At 29.2% G+C, this 22,534-nt stretch overlaps 6 protein-coding genes and 1 long non-coding RNA gene across 8 annotated transcripts; 3 read left to right on the top strand and 4 right to left on the bottom strand.

Moving 5' to 3' along the window:
* Window positions 1–461: 461 nt before the first annotated feature.
* LOC124422350 (gamma-secretase subunit Aph-1-like) lies at window positions 462–1,681 on the bottom strand. Its single transcript, XM_046958690.1, has 2 exons — window positions 1,159–1,681; window positions 462–1,035 (listed from the first exon to the last, which is right to left on the bottom strand). The coding sequence occupies exons 1-2, from the start codon at window positions 1,389–1,391 to the stop codon at window positions 552–554; spliced, it is 717 nt and encodes a 238-aa protein (XP_046814646.1). The 5' UTR covers window positions 1,392–1,681; the 3' UTR covers window positions 462–551.
* A 427-nt stretch (window positions 1,682–2,108) lies between these two features.
* LOC124422343 (centromere/kinetochore protein zw10 homolog) lies at window positions 2,109–7,877 on the top strand. Its single transcript, XM_046958683.1, has 10 exons — window positions 2,109–2,330; window positions 2,435–2,637; window positions 2,705–3,512; window positions 3,589–3,737; window positions 3,799–3,899; window positions 3,979–4,154; window positions 4,245–4,451; window positions 4,532–4,669; window positions 4,766–4,899; window positions 5,147–7,877. The coding sequence occupies exons 1-10, from the start codon at window positions 2,294–2,296 to the stop codon at window positions 5,360–5,362; spliced, it is 2,169 nt and encodes a 722-aa protein (XP_046814639.1). The 5' UTR covers window positions 2,109–2,293; the 3' UTR covers window positions 5,363–7,877.
* On the bottom strand, window positions 4,468–4,878 carry LOC124422351. The gene is made up of 2 exons (XR_006941850.1): window positions 4,738–4,878; window positions 4,468–4,642 (listed from the first exon to the last, which is right to left on the bottom strand). It is a non-coding gene; the product is annotated as an uncharacterized LOC124422351 (long non-coding RNA).
* Window positions 4,906–10,800, bottom strand: LOC124422347 (RNA-binding protein Rsf1). Of its 2 annotated transcripts, none has more exons than XM_046958687.1 (3): window positions 10,599–10,800; window positions 9,364–9,954; window positions 4,906–5,068 (listed from the first exon to the last, which is right to left on the bottom strand). In XM_046958687.1, exons 2-3 carry the CDS (start codon window positions 9,945–9,947, stop codon window positions 4,933–4,935), a joined length of 720 nt encoding a protein of 239 aa, XP_046814643.1. In that variant the 5' UTR covers window positions 9,948–9,954; window positions 10,599–10,800; the 3' UTR covers window positions 4,906–4,932. The 2 variants fall into 2 exon arrangements, with proteins under 2 accessions (XP_046814643.1, XP_046814644.1); XM_046958688.1 differs by lacking the exon at window positions 4,906–5,068 and adding an exon at window positions 7,470–8,523 and having other exon boundaries at window positions 10,599–10,786.
* Window positions 10,801–11,867: 1,067 nt separating this feature from the next.
* On the top strand, window positions 11,868–15,557 carry LOC124422345 (mediator of RNA polymerase II transcription subunit 17-like). Its single transcript, XM_046958685.1, has 8 exons — window positions 11,868–12,115; window positions 12,238–12,420; window positions 12,483–12,799; window positions 12,876–13,088; window positions 13,200–13,405; window positions 13,481–14,053; window positions 14,178–14,326; window positions 14,402–15,557. Exons 1-8 carry the CDS (start codon window positions 12,027–12,029, stop codon window positions 14,613–14,615), a joined length of 1,944 nt encoding a protein of 647 aa, XP_046814641.1. The 5' UTR covers window positions 11,868–12,026; the 3' UTR covers window positions 14,616–15,557.
* LOC124422348 (gamma-secretase subunit Aph-1-like) lies at window positions 15,477–17,392 on the bottom strand. The gene is made up of 2 exons (XM_046958689.1): window positions 16,910–17,392; window positions 15,477–16,783 (listed from the first exon to the last, which is right to left on the bottom strand). The coding sequence occupies exons 1-2, from the start codon at window positions 17,140–17,142 to the stop codon at window positions 16,300–16,302; spliced, it is 717 nt and encodes a 238-aa protein (XP_046814645.1). The 5' UTR covers window positions 17,143–17,392; the 3' UTR covers window positions 15,477–16,299.
* Window positions 17,393–17,706: 314 nt separating this feature from the next.
* On the top strand, window positions 17,707–21,764 carry LOC124422346 (maternal embryonic leucine zipper kinase-like). Its single transcript, XM_046958686.1, has 13 exons — window positions 17,707–17,922; window positions 18,006–18,156; window positions 18,250–18,359; window positions 18,461–18,614; window positions 18,731–18,837; window positions 18,911–19,078; window positions 19,163–19,360; window positions 19,435–19,579; window positions 19,656–19,742; window positions 20,251–20,323; window positions 20,397–20,547; window positions 20,652–20,755; window positions 20,831–21,764. The coding sequence occupies exons 1-13, from the start codon at window positions 17,776–17,778 to the stop codon at window positions 21,099–21,101; spliced, it is 1,866 nt and encodes a 621-aa protein (XP_046814642.1). The 5' UTR covers window positions 17,707–17,775; the 3' UTR covers window positions 21,102–21,764.
* Window positions 21,765–22,534: the final 770 nt, after the last annotated feature.

Below are 22,534 nucleotides of genomic sequence, written 5' to 3'. Positions count from 1 at the left end.
TTAAATACACAAAACATACATTCATACAATCACACACATTATAGATATTAGTTTTCTTGAATGAATATGCTGTACTCTATATCATATAACTAGATTTTAAATTAAAACATTGTCTTTGCTCTACTGCAGTTTGAACAAGAACTACAGCATTATCATTGGATTAAGGGACGGACTAGCAATTTTACCAAAAAACTTAATGCTAGAGCGTACCAAGTAAAATAGATCCGATTATCTAAAATAGTTCTTAAAACAGAAATTTTCGAAGAATTCAATGAAGTGTATTTACAATTTGATTGTGGTTCTCGATGCTTTCATTTATTTTTAATCATTTTTTTTTCGAGTATCTAATAAGTAACTAGAGATCAAAGAATTAAATTTTATTCCATATCCATTCCTCTCATTGACTTGTACTCATTTTTGTAAACAGCCGTTTTGTTAGTTATTTATTAAGAAATCAAATGTATCATATCCAGACTTTTATTCTTATAAAAAATGAAATATTTGTTCTTTACATCTATATCTTATTAGCCAAGTGCTCGTTACATAAGCTCTTAATTTTTTATAAAACACTGAGCTATATTCCGCATCTTTCCACCTGCGACCTTAAAGGCAAAAGCCGCATTAATAACTAATACAATATAAGCAAATGAAAGACTGATTGCATAAAATTGTTGTACATTTAATAGGGTCATGCAGGAGACAAATAAATGTGATCCTACGACCCATACGATTTGTCCCCATTTTTGCCTATCAATAGCAGCAAAGAAAATAACACCCCAGAACGTATGAAGTAAAATGAAGCACAAAGTGGTGGATGCTGATACGATGAAGAAGTATTCTGTACCATGTCTGATACCCATGGTTCCAGGACCAACTGCATCTGCTAATACATTGACTAGAGCAAAAGCTCCACTCATAAAACCGAAGCCTAGGCCACAAACATATGCAAATATATGTCTGCTATCAGCTACGTGTGTTGTGGTTACTTTTTCTAAACCTCTTTCAGCTTTACGTAATACCCAGTATAAAAGGTACCTAACAATTTATAAAATCAATTAGTTTCACGATTGTATGAAAAAATAAAAAATATGCGAAAATGAGATAAAAAAAGAAAGAAAGAAAAAATAAAAAAAAATGAATCTTTTGGTATCTTATTACCTGAAAGTTTCTTGGAATAATACAGAAAATACTAATCCAAATGCAAGATGATTTTGAAGTGGAACAACAGCATACCAAAGCACAGATGATAAAAGTAATGAAATAAGCCAGAAAAAGGCACTGGCAATTAATATGATAATTTTTATTGGATCATTAGCTATAGTAAATGTGAACATGGCTAATGGAGGTCCAAAAGCCAAGAAAGCACAACCAAAAAAATCCATAATCGTCATCTTTAGGATGAATGCTTAATCGTGTGCTTATTCTTTGTCAATTGACCTTTCTCCAAATGCTAACTGCTTCTAACCCTACACAGCCTTATTATGGCTCGGATGTCTACTTTTTGTGGGTGCATTTATTGCGTTACTACAAACACAATTTTTAAGTTTGACATTTCAGAATATACTTAAAAGGTTAAGTATGACCTTGCTCAACAATCTTTAGAAATCGCGCTACTGATTAATGGAAGGAACTTTGAATGAAGTACATCGAGATAAACCTGCACTGCAATCGATAGCTTATCGATATTTTTTAATTTGTAATGATAAACGACATTCTCGATTTTCTTAAACTTATTAATTATTTTTAACGAGAAGTAAATTTACATAGATTTTAATCGATCTATATATTATTTTAAATTATTAATCATTTTTATTAAATGTGCAAAAAAAATTTCGAAAATCGAGCCAAAACGAACCTCTGCTAGTTATTATTTCTTTTATAATTAATACGATCACATAATTTTGCACTCATTTAAAAATATATCTATATAAATATAAAGATTGAATCTTATAAAATGTTTGTGTCACAGAAATATACAAAAAAGAATATAAATAATAAGAATAATTACAATATACATAAAATTATATTAAATATTTTCGAATTTACTGTCTTAAAAATTAACCAATCGAAACAAATCGCTACTGCGCATATACAAATTTTCTTTTTATCAATATAACCTAATAATGTACTTGATGTATTTTTATTTAACCGGTAATAAAAGAGGTTATACAAAGTTTATATAAAATATTTGATTTTTTTATCTTAATGCAAACATTTGTATAATATATAAATCAATATTAACAAAAATTTATTTTTTATTTCAATACACAAAACATATTAATACTCTTTCAATATGGTATCGTTTTTAACTGATGTGTTAATTACAGCAGGTAACTTTCAAAATTTTCTGCTATGATAATAGAGAATCAAATTTAATTGAATATTTCTATTATGTTTAATGTTTTTTTTTTTTCTTTTCTTTTTATATAAATAGGGCAAGTTGAAAAGCTCAATCTTCGTGAAAAAATTTCTCAAATACAGGAGGATATAACAAAGCTAAAATATGATGTCAAAGATTTCATGGATGATAATTATATTGAATTTTCATCAAAACTAACAAAAAATCAACGTTTAGTTTCTAAAGCTGAAATACTTACAAAAGAAATGAACGATTTACAAAAAAGAATAGATGATCAGGTAGATTTATGACTACAAAATAGACAATTAAACGTATGTTGTTTTAAGTGATATATAATTTTTTTAGATCAAAGTAGAATTATCTGGGTCCATAAAGGAATTAAAGAATCTTTCACAAGCGTTGAAAGAATCAAATCTTTGTCTTCACTTATCTAACCAATTATTATCTCTGGACGAATGCATTAAGTTGATAAAACAATATCAAGAAGAACAGCGATACGTTGATACTGCTAAAAGCTTATGCACAATGCAGAATTTATTGGACAATCCTGAAAGTGATTTACAAGATCTTGATATTTATAATGCCATTAAAGAGGAATATAAAAATTTACATGATTCATTTTTATCTCATGCTTCTTTGCTTTGGGATGAGCGTATTTGTTGGACTGGTTTAGAAAATAATAAGAATGAAACAGTCGTTACACTTCATATTAAGAATAAACTTGAAAACATAGAAGACTTAATTTGTGGTTTGCATTACGTCAACAAACTTTCTGATCATTTGGATCAATTTTCAGAAACAATAATGAGTCATATAATTCAACCGATTATCAATGAGCATTGTTCAGTTTTTGTTTCAAAAAAAAATATATTCACCATTGAATATATTGATAGAAAACAAATACCAGTTTATAAAAGTGTCCTGCATAATTTAAAATTATTATTTAGATATCTTCATGAACATTTTAATGTTATAATAGATGATAATCAGACTTTACTTATGAAAATGCAGCCACATATGTTAGAACAATTAGCAGAAAGTCTTACAATGAATTGCATAGCTAGAACTATTCCTAGTTCTAGCACAGAATTAAAAAATTTTGAACCAGTAGTTGAAGAAACTAATAACTTTCAAAGTTATTTAATAGAAATAGGTAAAAAAAAGTTCTCTTCTCAAGTTTATATGAATGTAATATTAATATAATTATTTAAATGATAATAACTTCATAGGATTTATCACAGAAGAAAACTTATTCTTGAAAGAATACACTGATAATATTGACAAACTTTTTATTGATAAAATATGTCAAGATTTAATAGTAAAAGCCAAAAATATTATCAAGAAAGATCTTCATGATTCAATTAAACACTTACCAGAGGTAAATTTCACTAAAACTTTAATGATTCGAATGTACTAAAATTGTTGCTATTAATTCTTAGACTCCATTAAAATTTCCAAATGATGAATTAGAAAGTGAAGGCGTATCAATTCACAGATACTTAAATGAATCTTCTTTTCAACTACCATCATGTCAAATAAGGTATTTAATATTATAAATTTCCATTAAATTGTCAATTAATTCGTCATTTATAATTAATTTGAAAAGAATCTTTTTATAGCAAAAGTGCGAAAGAAATACTAGATCTTGCAAGAAGTATTTTGGATGAGGCATGTGACAGTTCAGATGCTTCTGCAGTCAGACTGTTTTATACATGTAGAAATGTATTTGAAATGTATGCAGGTCTAGTACCTGAACATCACAAAAAATTTTTAGAGACAATTCCACAGCAAGTCGGTAAGAATTGGACAAATGAAAAGGATTCCAATACAAGACAAATAAATTAGAATGTATCTATTGGTCACTAGACATTACAACTGTTCTTAGCTCTATTCCACAACAACTGTATGTATCTTGCACACCAACTACTCACATTGGCACATGAATACAGGGATAAATTGCCCAGATCATTGCAACAGCTTAACTTAACGTTTACTGATCAAACACTGATACTACGCAATGTCGGTTCTGAATGTTTCCTAGAGCACATGAGATACCAGAGAGATATTATTATAGATATCCTCAAAGAGTCAGGTCAGTCGTAATCAGCTCCAATGTAAATAATATAATTTTTAAAGACAATTTATAACAATCGAAACTGTAAATGTAACTAGGTTTAGCAGCTCTAGGTCAAGTTTCTGAATTACCTTCGTCAACTGAACGTGCATTGAGACAATGTATCAGACAATTAGAATTGTTGAAGACCGTCTGGTTAGATGTTCTACCTGTCAATATTTATTGCAGAGCTGTAGGCAAGTCTTAATTTCTTTTTTGTTTCGTTTGCTAATATAGTTAGTATAAATTTAAAAGCCTAACTTACCTCGCGTTTTTGCTGATATTTCTGACAGGATGCATTGCTAATTCTATGGTTGAAGATTTAATAATAAGAGTTACATCCGTTGAAGATATACCTGCTGATATAGCTTCTGACTTAGTGATAATGTTCAATACAGTAGCAACACGAACGCCAATGATATTTCCAGTAAGTCGAGTGATCAAATTTATATTCTAGGATTCAAAAATAATAAAGATAATTTTCATTCGAATTTATTTTATTAACTTGTTTATTATACCACAACACTGTTAAGTAGTCATGTGTGATTCTGCGATCAAAGAGTTGATATAGATAGAGTTGTTCCATCAACTTGTTCCTGTAAAAGTGAAATTATAAGAACATATGCGGGGGCTGATTATGTATAAATTTGACAAGAACACTTTTTTACTTTTAGGAATCTGAGGAGATAGCACAGTATGCACGAAAATGGAAAAAATTCTTAGAACTTATTAAAGTCCTTGGTGCATCATTGAAAGAGATCGAAATTAGATGGGCAAGTGGGAAAGGTCCTCTTGCAAAAGAATTTACAGCTATTCAAGTAAAACAACTTATTAGAGCATTATTTCAAAATACAGAAAGAAGATCAGTTCTCTTAGCTTCTATTAAATAATACAATACTGTATTGATATGTTATTAATAATCAGTGGAGAAAGAAAATTTATTTATATTTTATGCATTTCATCTCACTTAACAATTTTTTCTTTTTTAATACTTTCCTTCAAGACTTTTTTTTATAATTTGATATGTATATTTTTTGTTTTCCTACATTTATACATAGCGACGGGATTAGAAACACTTCAAAGCGCTTCGAATGTGTATGTATATATATATACATATATATACACACAAAAAATTCGAAATTTAAAATTGTTATATAGGTCTTAATGAAGTCTTCATACATCTCAAGTTTTGTTTTACCATTTTCGTTATTCTAATTCGATTTTTGTCTCTTTCTGTGTGCAATATATCGGGAACCGTTCATTTTTGTTACTTATTCAGTAATAAGATCTTATTTAAGATATATTTTAATCTACTTTCTTTGATAAAAATTGTATTTCCTGACTAATAAAAAGAAATCAATATTCGTGCTATTTACTGTAAGTTTTAAAATAACTTAAATAAATGTATTTATTCAAACTTTCCGAACTTGCTCTAATATTTTATATCAATGATATTGTTTGAACAAAAGTAATCAAACAGTATGAAAGATATTGAATACTTATAATGCTTCCAAAACTTACTGATATTTTTTAAACCTTTAAAAGCTTTGATTCATTTTCGAAGTGATTCGAATTTGTTGCCATATATATGACATAAATTCAAAGCAATTCGAAGTGTTTCAGATTCCATCACTAGTTATATACGTATATTCTTTGAATGTCATATTACGTGGCTAACTTTCATAAGATTAATTTCACATATATGAATATAAGTTCTTGACGTCTACAATACTTTTTCTGTCTTTCACGTTGTAATAAATCCTTGTAAGCTAATAATATAATCTTGTGTAAGAATATTTTTATATGTAATAATAAAAACTAATTGATCAAACAAGGCATTGAATGTAAATTAATGGTGTTGGTTTGTATAATATTATAGTAAGAAAGAGCGAGAAAGAGAGAGAGAGAGAGAGAGAGAGAGAGAGAGAGAGAGAGAAAGAGAGAGAGAGAGAAAGCGCGCGAATATAATGATATAAAAAAAAGGTAAAATTGTAACAAGAATTTCCAAAAATAGTATTTTTCATACAAAATGTTTTTCAGTGAAAAAAATATACAGCAAGTTAAAAATTGCATAACATATTACTATCAATAGTTTTCAATCTTCATCAAGAATATACTCTTATATGAGTTGTATTTCAAATATCAAATTATTCTGTTTTAAGTAATTAATTAAACCTATATATATCTGTGTTTATTACGTGTGCGTGCAATCTCAATTTTATACATATTCATAAATAAATCTACACACATATAACTACCAATACGCAAGCTGCCTCCTACAATTTAAAGTATAAACAAAATGAAATCAAATAAAAATGAGTATATATATATATATAAGAATGTCAATTTGTTAAAAACTAATAACATTATGTTGTTGTAAAAATAAAATATAAATAATTTTTTTATCTAAAATACTGGTTTCTTTTTTTTTTTTGTATTACATATTTTATATTTTAGAATAACAGAAAAATAATTTAAGAAAAGTAAAATAAAAGATTAAGCATTTTTATGTAATGTTCGCTATGGATAAAAAAAAAATATATATATTGTTTAGGTTTTGCTTAAAGGAAGTTATTATAACATAACTCGAATCTTTGATATATTAAATATTCTTGAAATTTTTGATTTCATTCAATTTCAACAATACCTATACTGACAGCATCGAATTTTCAAATGGAATATTTTGTAACTTGTAATCAGAAATATATATATATATATAGAGAGAGAGAAAGAGAGAGAGAGAGAGAGTGAGAGAGAGAGAAAGAGAGAGTACGAGGGTCATGTAACTGACCAAACTTTGAGATAGATTTATACTCATATTTATAATTCAAAGGCACTTGCGATATCTGAATTTGATAAAGATTCAGACTTCATTTTGAAATTTTCCTTAGAAAGGAACTAAAGGGAAAACAACGAGAGAAGATTTTCATTGGATATAGACACTGAGAGAGTAATCAGGCAGACAGGCAGACAGGCAGGCAGGGTGGCGGGCAGTAGTGAGCGCAAATCATTTAATACGTTTCCAATTCCAAGTCATGTACAGTCGAGGTAAAACATTACCGTAATTTTATCATTTTATCTTTCAGAGTCCGAAAAAAATAGAAGGAGACGCTCATAGATGCTTCCAAATGCAGGACTGTTTATGCACATATATTGCTAGAAAGAAGCATAGAGTATAGCCTGCGATATCGTCTCACAATCTCGTAGTTTTGATTGCACACACTATCTGTGTATCAAAATTTTTTGGGGCCAGGACTATTTCTTTGTGCATTAGCACGATAGGCCATATACGAGCAGCAGTTTGCATTTGGTTGTATTGCGCATAGGTTTTTTTTTTTTTTTTTTTTTCCCTTTTGGACCTATATAAAAACGTTTCTACACGCACGATCATAAGCAAGATTTTAACTAGATATATGAAGACTGTACTCAGAATTACCATCAATATACTGGAAAACGAGAGTTTGGAAAGACTGTATTCACGCAGAGACGCGGTATCTAATTATACAAAATTCATGGTTACTATAACAAGCTTAATTTATCTCCATTCTTCACTACCTTCAGGCAAGTAGAAAAAATGCAAATATGTTTCTAAACTTGCATAAGTACCATGGATGTAACTATTAAACAAATTTAATCTATGACCCATGGTGTATGTAAAAAATGTACCTTATAAAATATAAAGAAATTGGGCATATTTTGCCAAGAGATAAATTGGAATTCACAAATAATTATAACTCTTATGAGTTAAGGCTCTAAATGCCGACAGATAGAGTCTTATCTTTCTCCCCGTTTCATATCGAGCATAGAACTTTTACAGAATCTTATGAACTGTTAATTAAGAAAAGTGGCAACGACCACAATCTGTCACATCAGATCATATAATGCAAATATATTTTGCAGCATAAACTGCAGTGGTCGTTCTTGTTTATATACACGTCGCTGCGTAGATTGGATAGAAATGTAGTCGTCGAGGCGGGTGGGTGATTGGCCCGCAGTTCAGATTGGCAACGCAGCGTAGTTCTTTTATGTGCATTCACGTAGATGACGATGACTGTGAACATGGAAGTGCAAAACAGGATGTCACATTATTTTCGCCATTTATGGCGTATGACTCCCACTGATTAAGAGTCTTTAGTCTCTCGATATATATAGATATATATAGATATTTATATATATATATATATGTATATATGCATGCAATAACTTAATTTTTCAGAGCTAGCGATCAGAGAGCCTCTTCCTCATGCATTTATGCTTTCGATCATGTATGCTCACTTCATCAAAATTTAATAAAAAAATTTACTAACATTTGACAATGAGTTTGCGCAAATAAAAACTATAGTAGAAAAGGATTAAAAAATTTCGATTCTTGTTATAAATATCTACATTACAATTTTGCACGAATCCGAGTAAAATAATTTTTTCAAGATAGAGAAAGAGAGAGAGAGAGAAAAAAAAAAGAAAGAAAAAAAGAAGAAAAGAAAAATAGAGTATAAAATATGTTGTCACATCATAAATATACAAAAACAAAATAAAATCATTTAAAATAGATTTTTCATAATGCCTATTATGAATATATCTTTTTGTTAATGATTACAGATTCTTGATTTACACGTTGATCTATTTATTATTTACCTATAGTAAAACTTTTGAAATAATTACGAAGTATTGAAAAATCTAAAGTCGACTGTACCTGAAAGATATGCAGATGTGACATTGTAAATTTGCAATTTACTTATGGCAACATTTGCTATAAATCTTAATATCGAAAGGAATTCACCATATATATATATATTCCCTTCCCAATATTTAAATTAAACATTATTGAACTCGTGCAGATGATAATGATTCAACTTAAAATCATTTTACGAAGACTGGGTATCATTAGTACCTGCCACGGCCAGCCGGAGAGCGGCTTCGGTACCTCGATGTGCTGGTATCCTTGCCAGTGTAGTATTCCATGCCAGTGTCTCCGCTAGTAGCACCGTAGGCATCTTGCATATATCCATCTCGAGTAACATACCCACCGGTACGATTGGACATATAATCTTCTCCATAGCGTCCTCTACCTCTACTTCCACCACCCCTGCCTGCATAATAGCTGCCCCCATAATCTCCATATGTACTGCCTCCTCTGTAACCCATACTAGCACCACCCCGAGAACCGAAATCCCTACCAGTAGTACCACGAACACCTCTGAATCCTATACCACCCCTACCTCCGCCACGACCTCTACCACGTGAAATTTCCACTTTTAACTTGACACCCATTATTTCTGTGCCATTCATACTATTGCATGCCAATTCTGCTTCATTCATATTCAGAAATTCGATGAAGGCAAAGCCTGGAGGATTGAAGGCCACCCAAACCTTGTTAAGCTTGCCATATTTTTCAAACTCCATCTGTAGATCTTCTTTTTTGATGCTCTCATTGAGTCCACCAACGTAGACACGAGTATAGCCCTCCGGAGTCATTTTATATCTAAAAAAGTTATTTTGTAGCATGGAAGAAATGAGAAGACTTTATAAATTTCATTCGTTCAAAATCAATATAACTCAAACAAATCATATATATATTTGTTAAAATATCATTGTATAAGCTCATGTATTATTCAATTATGATTCATTTCATTGTCCTTAAGTAAAAAAACTATAAAGACAATTATTTTGGTTAATATATACTATCTAATTACCTTCAAACATGCAACAAATGCAAATAAATATGTATCTATAAAGAGGCAATCAATATCAAGCATAATATTTACTGTACAACGAGTAATACACGTTTTACACAAATTGATAATTTCTTTTTTTTTTTTTTTTTTTTTTTTTTCTATCCAAGTACACGAAGGATAATCATTATATGCAACGCGTCCATCGAAGAACAGCCGAAGGAAAACAAAGACTATGATAAAGTACCTTTGTATGTCAAAAAAATGTTGTGATAACCTATCTTAACATATTATCGTAATCCGATTTAAAAAGGATTTCGAAATATATAATATAATGCAAGATATTAAAATAAGACTGGAAAATAAAACAAATATGTACATGAGTCGGAATACATGACTTTACGCGCCAATAATTTTGAAGTTTATTTTCCCGCTGTATCAATAAAGTACTTACCCTTTTCACTTTCTTCTTAATTTATCTTGATAAAACACGATATTAAATGACGATTTTATTATTATATAAATCACTGTATCAAGAAATATACAGGTACGGCGGCAGAATGATGCACACGACGGAATCAATAGAAGCGAATCAGTAGGGGTCCACAGTGCACAGAAACTATATCCGACGCCTCTGCGTCTCCAACCCAGACGCCCAAAATTTTTACAAATGGTTACCGATCAGTTTGTATTTGCTACCGTTAATACGTTAAATATAATAACCCTATAAAAATATCTAATTTCTCTTATTATTCGAAATAATAATTATGTTTTATTTATTTATTAATGCGTCTCTTTTTATTTTAAGAAAATTATAACATTTTATTACATTTTTATTGTACTTATTTAATTCAAGTGATATTAACAAGTTGTACTAGAAGCCATTTCTAGTTGCAATAGAAGTGCTATCTATCAGAAAATTTCGAAACTGTTCTATAACCATTGGCATATATTTATTATTTATATATTTTTATTAATATTTAATAAATTGCATACACACATATATATAACATATATTATATATATATATGTTATACACGATAATTGAAATTATTCAAATTCTTCAATATCATTAATAAAGTATATAAACGAAATTATACTAATATTTCATTTAATATAAAATTATATAATGTTTAATGATTTCTTTTTTGTTACTTTTTAATTCTGTATTAACATAATTATTCAGACAAAGAAAATATGGTAGCCTTTATGTCGTCAAGGAAGAACAAAAGGGTCCAGGTCCTATAATGAATTACATTTATCCCTAGATTCCAATCAGGTTTTCTTATACGTTGATTAATATAGGTTTAGTAACATTTTTTTTTATACTTTATTTTTAATAATTTTTAGGTACTTTTTGTTGTAAAAAAATGTACGTATCATGCTTTCTATATAGAATTAAAATATATACTTTAAATGCTATTATAAAAAGAAAATCTTTCGTAGATGAATTGAATTTCATTGTATCATCCAATCAACGTCGATTTATGTTACTCAATTCATAGTAATTGGTTGTACTAAGTAATCATACTATCATTGGATAATATATGAAGAAATAATAATTTTTGTAAAATTACGATTTTCATTAAATTAAAGAATTTAATATCGAAAGAAAATTTCACTGATATTTTAATAATAATTAATAATTTTTTCAAGTAGTTTCCAAAATTTGATAACCACGAATTTTATATGGTATAGAGTTGAACACAATGAAACGTATTGTTCATTTATTATGTTTATGTGTAATTAGTTCAAACATCTTTTACATTATATTCCCAAAGTATTCAACGTTATAATAATGTTATGTTATAATAGTTTTTTTATATACTAAATAAATATTATGTGCGCAATTTCAGTCGTAACTTTAAATATGTAAACAACAATGGCGTTTTCCGTGAACATTTCGGTAGAAGCACCGATAGAAAATCAAATTCAAGAAATCACTTATGATGGGCAAGAAATTTATCAGGCGTATGTTATAAATTTATAAATTATACCTATGTTTAAAATAATGTTTTACTTATGACGTTAAATGCTGTTATAAAATCTATATGTTTACGTTAACCTTAACTCGACTAATTTCAATATTACAGACCTCTTACATTGTCGGAAAATTTGGCAAAAATTGCCCAAAAGATAGATTTTAGTAAGACCAATGGAGAGGAAATTAAAAAAGAACCACCTGAGAATGGAGATAAAAGTGAAGAGGACGCAAAAGATCCAGCATCTTTTCAATCTTCATTATGGCCATGGGATAGTGTTCGAAGCAAATTGAGGTATTCCTTCTATAATAACAAATAATACATAATATTCTATTTCAATGAATTTATCATTTTAGGAATGCTCTAACAGAGGTATGTGTATTAGCAGATGTCCTTACAATAGCAAAAGAAAAACATTATTTAGTTTTGGATCCTGTACCTCAAGAATCAATTGAAGTAAAACCTATGGTACAAGTATATGCTAGAAAAAAAGCATTAGCAGGTGCTGCTTCGGTTCTCATGACGGGAGCAGAAAGACTACGAAATAGTCAAAATGAATTAGCTAGGAATCGTAATACACCAGATTTTCACATTGAATTGTTAAGATTAAGACAAAATTGGCGCTTAAAAAAAGTATCCAATTCTATAATTGGAGATCTTAGTTATAGAACAGGTAATTTCTTTGCTGTTTAACTTTTATCTATAATTACTTTTCAACATATTATTTTTCTGACAAAAATTAATTGCAGCTGGCTCTAAGTATACTCAGACAGGTATGTTTGAAGTAACCAAAGCGGAAGAAGAAGAAAAACCAAATGGTAGTCCTCCTGCTTCACCTAATTCTAGTAGTAATACAACAGGACAATCTCATGGTCCATCCAATTCAAAAGCATCTGCATTGCGTGTTACTATACCTAGTGAATTACAAGGAGTAGCTTATATTGAAGTATTATGTCAGAAAGGTAAATAATATTAATTTAATATGTCTATAATAATCTTCTTTCTTTTTTGTTTTTTTTTTTTTATATGATTTTGATTACATTCGTTTAGAAGATCATCATTATGTATTTTAGATCAGGAGGATTTATGTAGTGCTAACATTAGTTTACTTAATAGTAGTGCACATAGTTCCAATGCAGATATGCATTGGCAACAGAAATTAGAAGCAGCCCAAAATGTTTTATTCTGTAAAGAACTATTTAGTCAATTGGCAAGAGAGGCTGTACATTTGCGTGCGCCAATTCCGCATATGGTTGTTGGGAATCAAATTATGGCTACTGTAACTATTATGTTCTTTACAATTATTTAATTACAAATTCGATTATGGGAAGTATAAAATTTATTTTTTCATCAGGTGCTTCCAGGAATACAACTGATCATAGGATTGTGTCATAGTACTGGGAATGACAAAAAACCAACCGCCCCTCCACCTCACAAAACTGATCACGACCATGTATTAGAACATTCCTTGCATCAGTTGCTACGTGAAGTACATCATAAAAATACTCATCATCCATTTCCTCATCCTTCATCGGGTCCTCTTGGACCTAGTAAACGCCGATGTTTGGCTGGTCCAACAGCGGCAGATAGATATGAACTTCTAGAAATGTCAAAGAGTCAAACATTACTAGAACAAATCATTCAACAAGCTCAACACTTTTTCATGAGATTACGTACTGAATATGTTCTGGACACAATAGCAAAAGAAGTTAAGGATCCTTTAATTGTATCTCATTGGATGGCATTAAATTCACCTACGCAGTCATGTGTCAAAATTAATATATTAACACACGGATACGACAGTTTATATCGTACTTCGTTGATCGTTCATGTAGGAGAAAAATCACTTAAATGTGTCTGTAGAGATGGCAGAGTAATGCATATGAGTTATGAACCTCAGGAATTAAGAGATTTAATTTTTTGTCAGGTTAGTTTCTTAATATTACTTATTAATCTCAACTTATCAATGTAGAATTATACCACACATACACACACTCACACACAGAGACAGATTTAATGATATAATGTATTTAATACTACGATTACTTTAGATATATCAACATCAAATAACGGCAGTACAATCTTTAGCAAAATGTATGGGGTGGCAACTTTTGGGAAATAGTTCTCATCTGGGTTTAGGTGCAGTTGAGCCTTTAGGAAATGCAAGTAGTTGTATTTTAGCTTCGCCAATCGGTGACAGGTAATTTATAATTTATATACTCCTGAAATTATTTCTAATAACAATTGTTATGTGGTTCGTACTTGTTAATTTCAGAATGATAGCTGTAAGATGTGAACCCCAAACAGGAGTACAAGTGGCAATTGCACATTCTCCTAGAAAAGATTTCTTTCCAGGACAATTAGTGCGAGAAAGAAAATGGGAAAATTTAGGTGGTTCTTTTAAAGAAGTTAGATGGGATAAGATGGAAGGAAAAAATTTTTTGAATAAGATGGAATTGCTCATGGCTTCCTTAACAAGTAGTTCATAGACGTGTAATACAAAAAAGAACTCATTTGTAGTTCTACACTTCACAGGGTGCAAAATATACAGATCATATTATTTTAAGCAATTGTACAAAGTATTATATTTCGTAGATTTCGATGCAATATATTCCTATTTCTGAAAATGCAAGATAATGTTAATAATTGAAAAGTTTTTAAAAGCAGCTTCTCTCGAGCAATTGCAATGGTGTAGCATATTTTAAATTTCAGTATACTTATTTTTTAATGTTTATACAGTGAACTTTTTATTAAACAGACTTTATAAGATAATATTGAATATCAACTTGTTATATTTTTTATGTATGATATAAAAAAGAATAGAGAATTCTGAGAGTGCTGCTCTTCAAAAAGTATAGTATTTATAAAGTCAATATTTTTGTAATACTTAATTTTACGATATTGAGATAGAGGTTCTACCAAATTCTTATTAATCTAAGTATACTCTCATATACTTAGTTCGTATGTAAAAAGTTATTATAGACGTTATATATTAAATAATTATTCATTTGTGTATTGAAGCATCCAAGGACTAGTTGTGATATTAATAGTAAAAAAGTATACATGGCAATTTGATCTCTAACTTCTGAATGACAAAGAGTAATATTGAATATGCAGTGGCAAATGGTTTTTATACAATAAATTGATTTTTTATTTTATTAATTAAAAAAATGAGAATAACAATGATGTTAATTTTTTTCTAGTCTTATTTTTCTTTGATTTTTCTTTTTTCTTTTTTTCTTTTTTCTCTGGAAGACAGTGATATCTTAATATTTTTATGAATTTTATGTACATTACACATTTACTTGGTTTCCGAGATGATGGTAAGGAATAGATCTATGCACCTGTGATTGTACAAAAATGGTTTTTATTTGAATCACATAATATATGAAATGTAATATGAGTGGGGTTAATAAACTACTGAGATATGACATGTCGTAAATGCATTACGATGCGATATATAACATGATCCAGTAATAATCTAAATTGCATTTTTAACAAATTATCTTATATATAAAATCAATGAACAATTCCTTATTTATATCGCGTCTTTTGTATATCATATTCAAGTAATAGTTTTGTTTTAAACAGATTGCAAACTTTTGCAATCTGTATCATTATATCATACATATTAAATACACAAACATACATTCATACAATCATACACATTATAGATATTAATTTTCTTGAATGAATATGCTGTACAATATGTCATATAACTAGATTTTAAATTAAAGCATTGTCTTTGCTCTACTGCAGTTTGAACAATAACTACAGCATTATCATTTGTCTCAATGGATTAAGGGACGGACTAGCAATTTTACCAAAAAACTTAATGCTAGAGCGTACCTAGTAAAATAGATCCGATTATCTAAAATAGTTCTTAAAACAGAAATTTTCAAAGAATTTAATGTAGTAGTGTATTTACAATTTGGCTGTGATTTTCGATGCTTTTTTTTCAAGTATCTAATAAGTAACTAGAGATCATAGAATTACATTTTACTCCATATCCATTCCTCTCATTGACTTTTACTCATTTTTGTAAACAGCCGTTTTGTTAGTTGTTTATTAAGAAATCAAATGTATCATATCCAGACTTTTATTCTTATAAAAAATGAAATATTTGTTCTTTACATCTATATCTTATTAGCCAAGTGCTCGTTACATAAGCTCTTAATTTTTTATAAAGCACTTTGCTATATTCCGCATTTTTCCACCTGCGACCTTAAAGGCAAAAGCCGCATTAATAACTAATACAATATAAGCAAATGAAAGACTGATTGCATAAAATTGTTGTACATTTAATAGGGTCATGCAGGAGACAAATAAATGTGATCCTACAACCCATACAATTTGTCCCCATTTTTGCCTATCAATAGCAGCAAAGAAAATAACACCCCAGAACGTATGAAGTAAAATGAAGCACAAAGTGGTGGATGCTGATACGATGAAGAAGTATTCTGTACCATGTCTGATACCCATGGTTCCAGGACCAACTGCATCTGCTAAAACATTGACCAGAGCAAAAGCTCCACTCATAAAACCGAAGCCTAGGCCACAAACATATGCAAATATATGTCTGCTATCAGCTACGTGTGTTGTGGTTACTTTTTCTAAACCTCTTTCAGCTTTACGTAATACCCAGTATAAAAGGTACCTAATAATTTATAAAATCAATTAGTATCACGATTGTATGAAAAAATAAAAAATATGCGAAAATGAGATAAAAAAAGAAGGAAAGAAAAAATAAAAATAAAAAATGAATCTTTTAGTATCTTATTACCTGAAAGCTTCTTGGAATAATACAGAAAATACTAATCCAAATGCAAGATGATTTTGAAGTGGAACAACAGCATACCAAAGCACAGATGATAAAAGTAATGAAATAAGCCAGAAAAAGGCACTGGCAATTAATATGATAATTTTTATTGGATCATTAGCTATAGTAAATGTGAACATGGCTAATGGTGGTCCAAAAGCCAAGAAAGCACAACCAAAAAAATCCATAACCGTCATCTTTAGGATGAATGCTTAATCGTTTCCTTATTTTTTGTCAATTGACCTTTCTCCAAATGCTAACTGCTTCTAACCCTACACAGCCTTATTATGGCTCGGATGTCAACTTTTTGCGGGCGCATTTATTGCGTTACTAGAAACACAATTTTTTAATTTGACATTTCATTATGTACTTTTAAGGTTAAGTATGACCAACAATCTCTAGAAATCGTGCTACTGATAAATGGAAGGAACTTTGTATGAGTTACATCGATATAAACCTACATTACAATCGATAGCTTATCGATATTTTTTCATTTGTAAGATTGAACGTCATTCTCGATTCTCTAAAACTTATTAATTATTTTTAACGAGAAATAAAATTACATAGATTTTAATCGATCTACATATTATTTTAAATTAATAATCGTTTTTATTAAATGTGTAGAGAAAAATTGAGCCAACGCTAGTTATTATTTTTTTTGGTTTTATAACGTTGTCAACATTAATGCTATGAAGATTGGCATGAAAAGTGAATGATTCTGATTGGCTTTTAAAAACTGTTTACGTTAAACTGATAGTTTGAAAAGTTATTCAGACAGCGAGTGTCATTCGCTTGCAAAGTGTTTTTATTTAATTGATTAGATTTTTTTTATGATGGTGCGATATGCAGCTCTTAAAGGATTATACGAGTTGGAAAAGACAATTGGTAGCGGGGGTTTTGCAAAAGTTAAACTTGGTATTCATGTTGCAACTGGAGAAAAAGTTGCTATTAAAATCATGGATAAGACAGCCTTGGGCGTAAGGGATTATTTAAATTTTATTGGGATTTATGTAACAATAGGGAAGAAAAAATGAAATATGTAAAAACTTTGAATTTTTAGGATGATTTGCCAAGGGTAAAATTAGAAGTAGAGGCGCTCAAAACTTTATTACACCAGCACATATGCAAATTGTATCAAGTTATAGAAACAGATACTTATTATTTTATGGTAATAGAATATTGTTCAGGAGGAGAATTGTTTGATCACATAGGTGATTGTTCATATGATTTTATTTCATTAATGTTGATTCAACGTTGATTTAATAGAGATAAATGACCAAGAATTAATTTCATTATTTTTACAGTTGAAAGAAACAGATTGACTGAGTCAGAATCTCGCAAATTTTTTCGTCAAATTGTTTCTGCAGTAGCATATTTGCATAGTCTCGGATATGCTCATCGTGATCTTAAACCTGTATGTTTGTTTTATATATATATATGTATATATATATATATTTTTCTTTTTTTTTACATATCAATCATTAGACAAATATAATGAGTTGTACTTATTTATAGGAAAATGTTTTATTAGATAAAGATGAAAATTTGAAACTCATTGATTTTGGTTTATGCGCAAAACCAAAAAGTGGAATGCAATCACATTTGTATACTTCTTGTGGTTCTCCAACTTATGCAGCACCGGAATTGATATTAGGCAAAAAATACTTAGGTTCTTAATAATATTTTTAATTTTGGTTATTTTCTACTTTTATTAAAAAAGAAAAAAAAAGAAAAAAGAAAAAAAAAAAAAATAAACAGAAGTTGTCATAATTATTTTATGGATAGGTTCAGAAGTAGACATTTGGAGCATGGGAGTCATTCTTTATGCTTTACTCTGTGGTTTCCTTCCATTTGATGACAATAGTATAGAGAATTTATACAAAAAAATTTTGGTAAGAATCTTATAATCTTTGTATTTTCCATTTTCAACCATTCTGTTACTTTAAATTTATCTGTTATATTTAGAATGGGAAATATGACGAGCCAGGTTGGTTATCTATTAGCAGCAAGAGATTAATTCGTGCAATGTTACAAAGAGATCCAAAAAAGAGGATAACAATTCAAGAATTGTGCAATCACCCATGGATAACATCAGGTTTCCTTAATCCAATATCATTTGTTCATAGAACTAATGTAAGAATTTTAAAAACAATTTTTTTTTATCCGTATACTAGGCTACTTCAATAAAAAAAGATATTTTGTTACATGGATATGCAGTTTGAGAAAGATGACGATGTATTAAGTACTATGTCAGCAATTTGTGGAGAACATAGTTCAGATATATGGAACATATTAGCTAAAAGTGATAGAACTGATTATAGAACAGCCACATATTTATTACTACTTGATAGAAAATTACGTGGGCTTTCTTTAAAAATATCATCCTCCGCGAAGTCTTATTTCAGGCAGGGCTTGGTATATATTTGTTACTATTTTTTATAACTACATATTATTCCTAATTATTGATATCACATATTATTGTTATATAGACAGGAGTCGATTTACCACAGCATGAAGATGGAATTCATAATTTTATTACAAATTTGGAACACTCTCCTAGAAATAATAAAATAATTAGAAAATCACCCGTCACCAATGACTTTTCAACCAACAAATATAAAACTCCTATTACTGGTTAGTACTTGATTCTACATAGACGTTTTGTTATTTGTGATTTTGTTTTTAAATTGAATTGTATTTTTATTTTTAGATAAAACTGTAAAACAATTTACAGAACCGCAAACTGCTTGTAGAAAAAGATTAAGAAGTAAAGAATCAGACGAGTGTTCTTCCCCTGGTAAGTTCTGTTTTTATTATAAATATATGCAATTAAGTATATATATATATATTTATATATATATATAAATTTATGTATATATATTAACATATTTGTTTTCTTATAAAAAAACATCTTTAGAAAGCTATTTTACTTTTGGTTGTAAAACATACTCTCTGTCTCTGCAATATGTTTTCTAAAGTTGGCTACTAATTAGGTGATACTAACATCTTAATTAGAAACTTTAATGGAAGTTCCTAAGATCTATACATTACAGTAGATATATGTAAAGTGGATAATTACAATAGAGAGAGATAAAGAGAGCGAGAGAGCGAGAGAGAGAGAGAGAGAGGGAGAGAGAGAGAGAGAGAGAGAGAGAGAAATAACACGCAGTTTAGAGTTAAAGGGTTTTCTTTCAGCACAATTTATGTGTTTTATTTTTATTAAACAAATATATCTTTGTGCTTTTTTATAACATGTTTCTTGTAACATGAACATTATCATAATAACTTAAATACTTTTGTTTTAGTGCCAGCAAAGAAGTGTACTGAAAAAAATAAACTTGTATCAACACCTACCAATAACGTACCATTGGAATCTAGGTAAAATCATTGAAATTTTATTTCATTATTAAATTAATACTGATATTTGATTGACAAAATATTTGATATATAGAGATGCACAATCCTCGACGCCTGGAAGTGCAAGAAAAGTTATAATGGGTTTGGAGAGAGGGTTGCATCGTGTTAGGTGCGTTCTTACCCCAAAACGGCGAATCAAAAATGAGAATGTAGATCCCGATCAGCCGACTGTACTTTCTGGAAAAGTACGTATTTTTTCATTAAAAAAGAAAAAAAGAAAAAAAATATATATATATATATATATAAACTTAATCAAATTATTTAAACGATTTTGCTTTATTTTTTGAAGGGTTTGTGCAATGTATCATCAACGTCAAGTGATTGTCCAAAATACGTTTTATCGCAATTACGACGAGCTTTGAGACGTAAAGGAATTATGTGTCATCAAAAAGGGTAAATAAAAGAAAGGATTTATTATTAAAATCAATAAGGAAGTAACAATTAATGAAATGATAAAAATTTTCGTAGTTTCATTCTACAAGGAGAAACGGACGATTGTACCGAAGATGTTAATAATACGAAACCATTTTTATCTAGAAATGCATGTTCATTCGAATTAGAAGTATGTTTATTGGAAGGTATTTCCGATGATAAATTATTAGTCGGTATACGAAGAAAAAGATTGAAGGGTGATGCATGGGTTTATAAACGAGTATGCGAAGAGGTATTAGCTTTGGCAGCTGAAGATATATCTAATGAACAAAAGGATGGTTCTTCGGAATCAAAGTGTCCTATTTAGAAGATTATAAATATTTTCAAATGGATACAGATAATTTTTACGATCTTAAGTACTACACGGTCCAAGATTTGAAGTATTTTGATCTCAGTCAGTGTGTATCGCGATCGCATATACATATATATATATATATACATGTTTGATTTAAAAAAAAGAAAAAAAAAAAAGAAAAAAAAAAGAAAAAAAAAAAGAAAAAAAAAATGAAAGAAAAGGAAAAGAAAAACAATTTGTACATAAATTAAAATATATAATACCCGATCGAGTAAACTTAATATTAATTTTTTTATATCGCTTATTATATATCGCTCGGAATTCTCAGATTTTCTCAACAAAATTATAAATATATTATTAATCCTTAGAAGAACATAATATGATCTTTATGTATGAATAATAGATCTATTTAAAAAGAAGAAGAAAAAACAAGACAAAAACAAAAACAAAAAAGAAAAAAGAGAAGAAAAGAAAAGACAAAGAAAAATACAAAAAATGTAACGACGAAAGTAATTTTCATAAAATGTATTCTATGAAATAACAAGTGTCCTTGTTATTGGCGTTACATTTTATATAAGGATTATTATAAAATATAAGGAATATTTAATAATAAACTGCAGCATATATAATATAAAATTCATAATAAATAAATATATATTTTTAACATTCCAACTTTAACTCGATTTCATCTTCTCTTTTATCTCTTCTTTCAATACCTTCGAAAACAGGAATGCATTCGATACGTTTAGCTGGTATGAACCCTTTGTACCGACGACGCGTATAAAAGGGCACAAAGAATCTTTGAATTTCGCCGACCCTTATCGCGAAATATGTAAAGCCTCGTTTTGATGTTCATAGGAAAGGTATCTAAACTATTGCGGTTCGTTTGAACCTTGGCATCACTGCGGGAATGTAAGTATAGACAGGTGAAGTTATAAAATCACAGAACAACAAATCGATCAGCATAAAACGAAAACGTTTTGTTTTATGGGAAAGGAAAAGACGATCCCTTTATCTTCGACCGCTCGTCGAAACTTCATTCGTCTTCAACTATCGTATTTTCAACTTTATATACCTTATGTATGTATGTACCTACATATTTGCTTGTTCGTGTTCTACGTTAGTCCCGATCGATCGATCTCTTTCTTTGGATCGTTGTAAAACGACGAAACGAAGCTTGAAAATGACCCTTACGTCGGTCGGTGAATATATCAAAGAAGGATTTACAAAGGGTTCGCCGATGAAATTTTTTATTATCTCTTTTAAGGTAAAATATTCTATTTTTTTTTTTAATCACGATATCATTATATACAATACTTTCCAAATGATATATATATATATATATATATATATATATATATATATATATATAGCACCGATACGATAATTTATTTTGTAAAAAGGAATTGGTAGAGAGAAACAAAAAACAAAAAAAAAGAAGAAAT

This window comes from Vespa crabro, chromosome 2 (assembly GCF_910589235.1).
Source record: "Vespa crabro chromosome 2, iyVesCrab1.2, whole genome shotgun sequence".
Classification (NCBI taxonomy): domain Eukaryota; kingdom Metazoa; phylum Arthropoda; class Insecta; order Hymenoptera; family Vespidae; genus Vespa; species Vespa crabro.
This window is presented reverse-complemented; position numbering and strand designations above follow the sequence as displayed.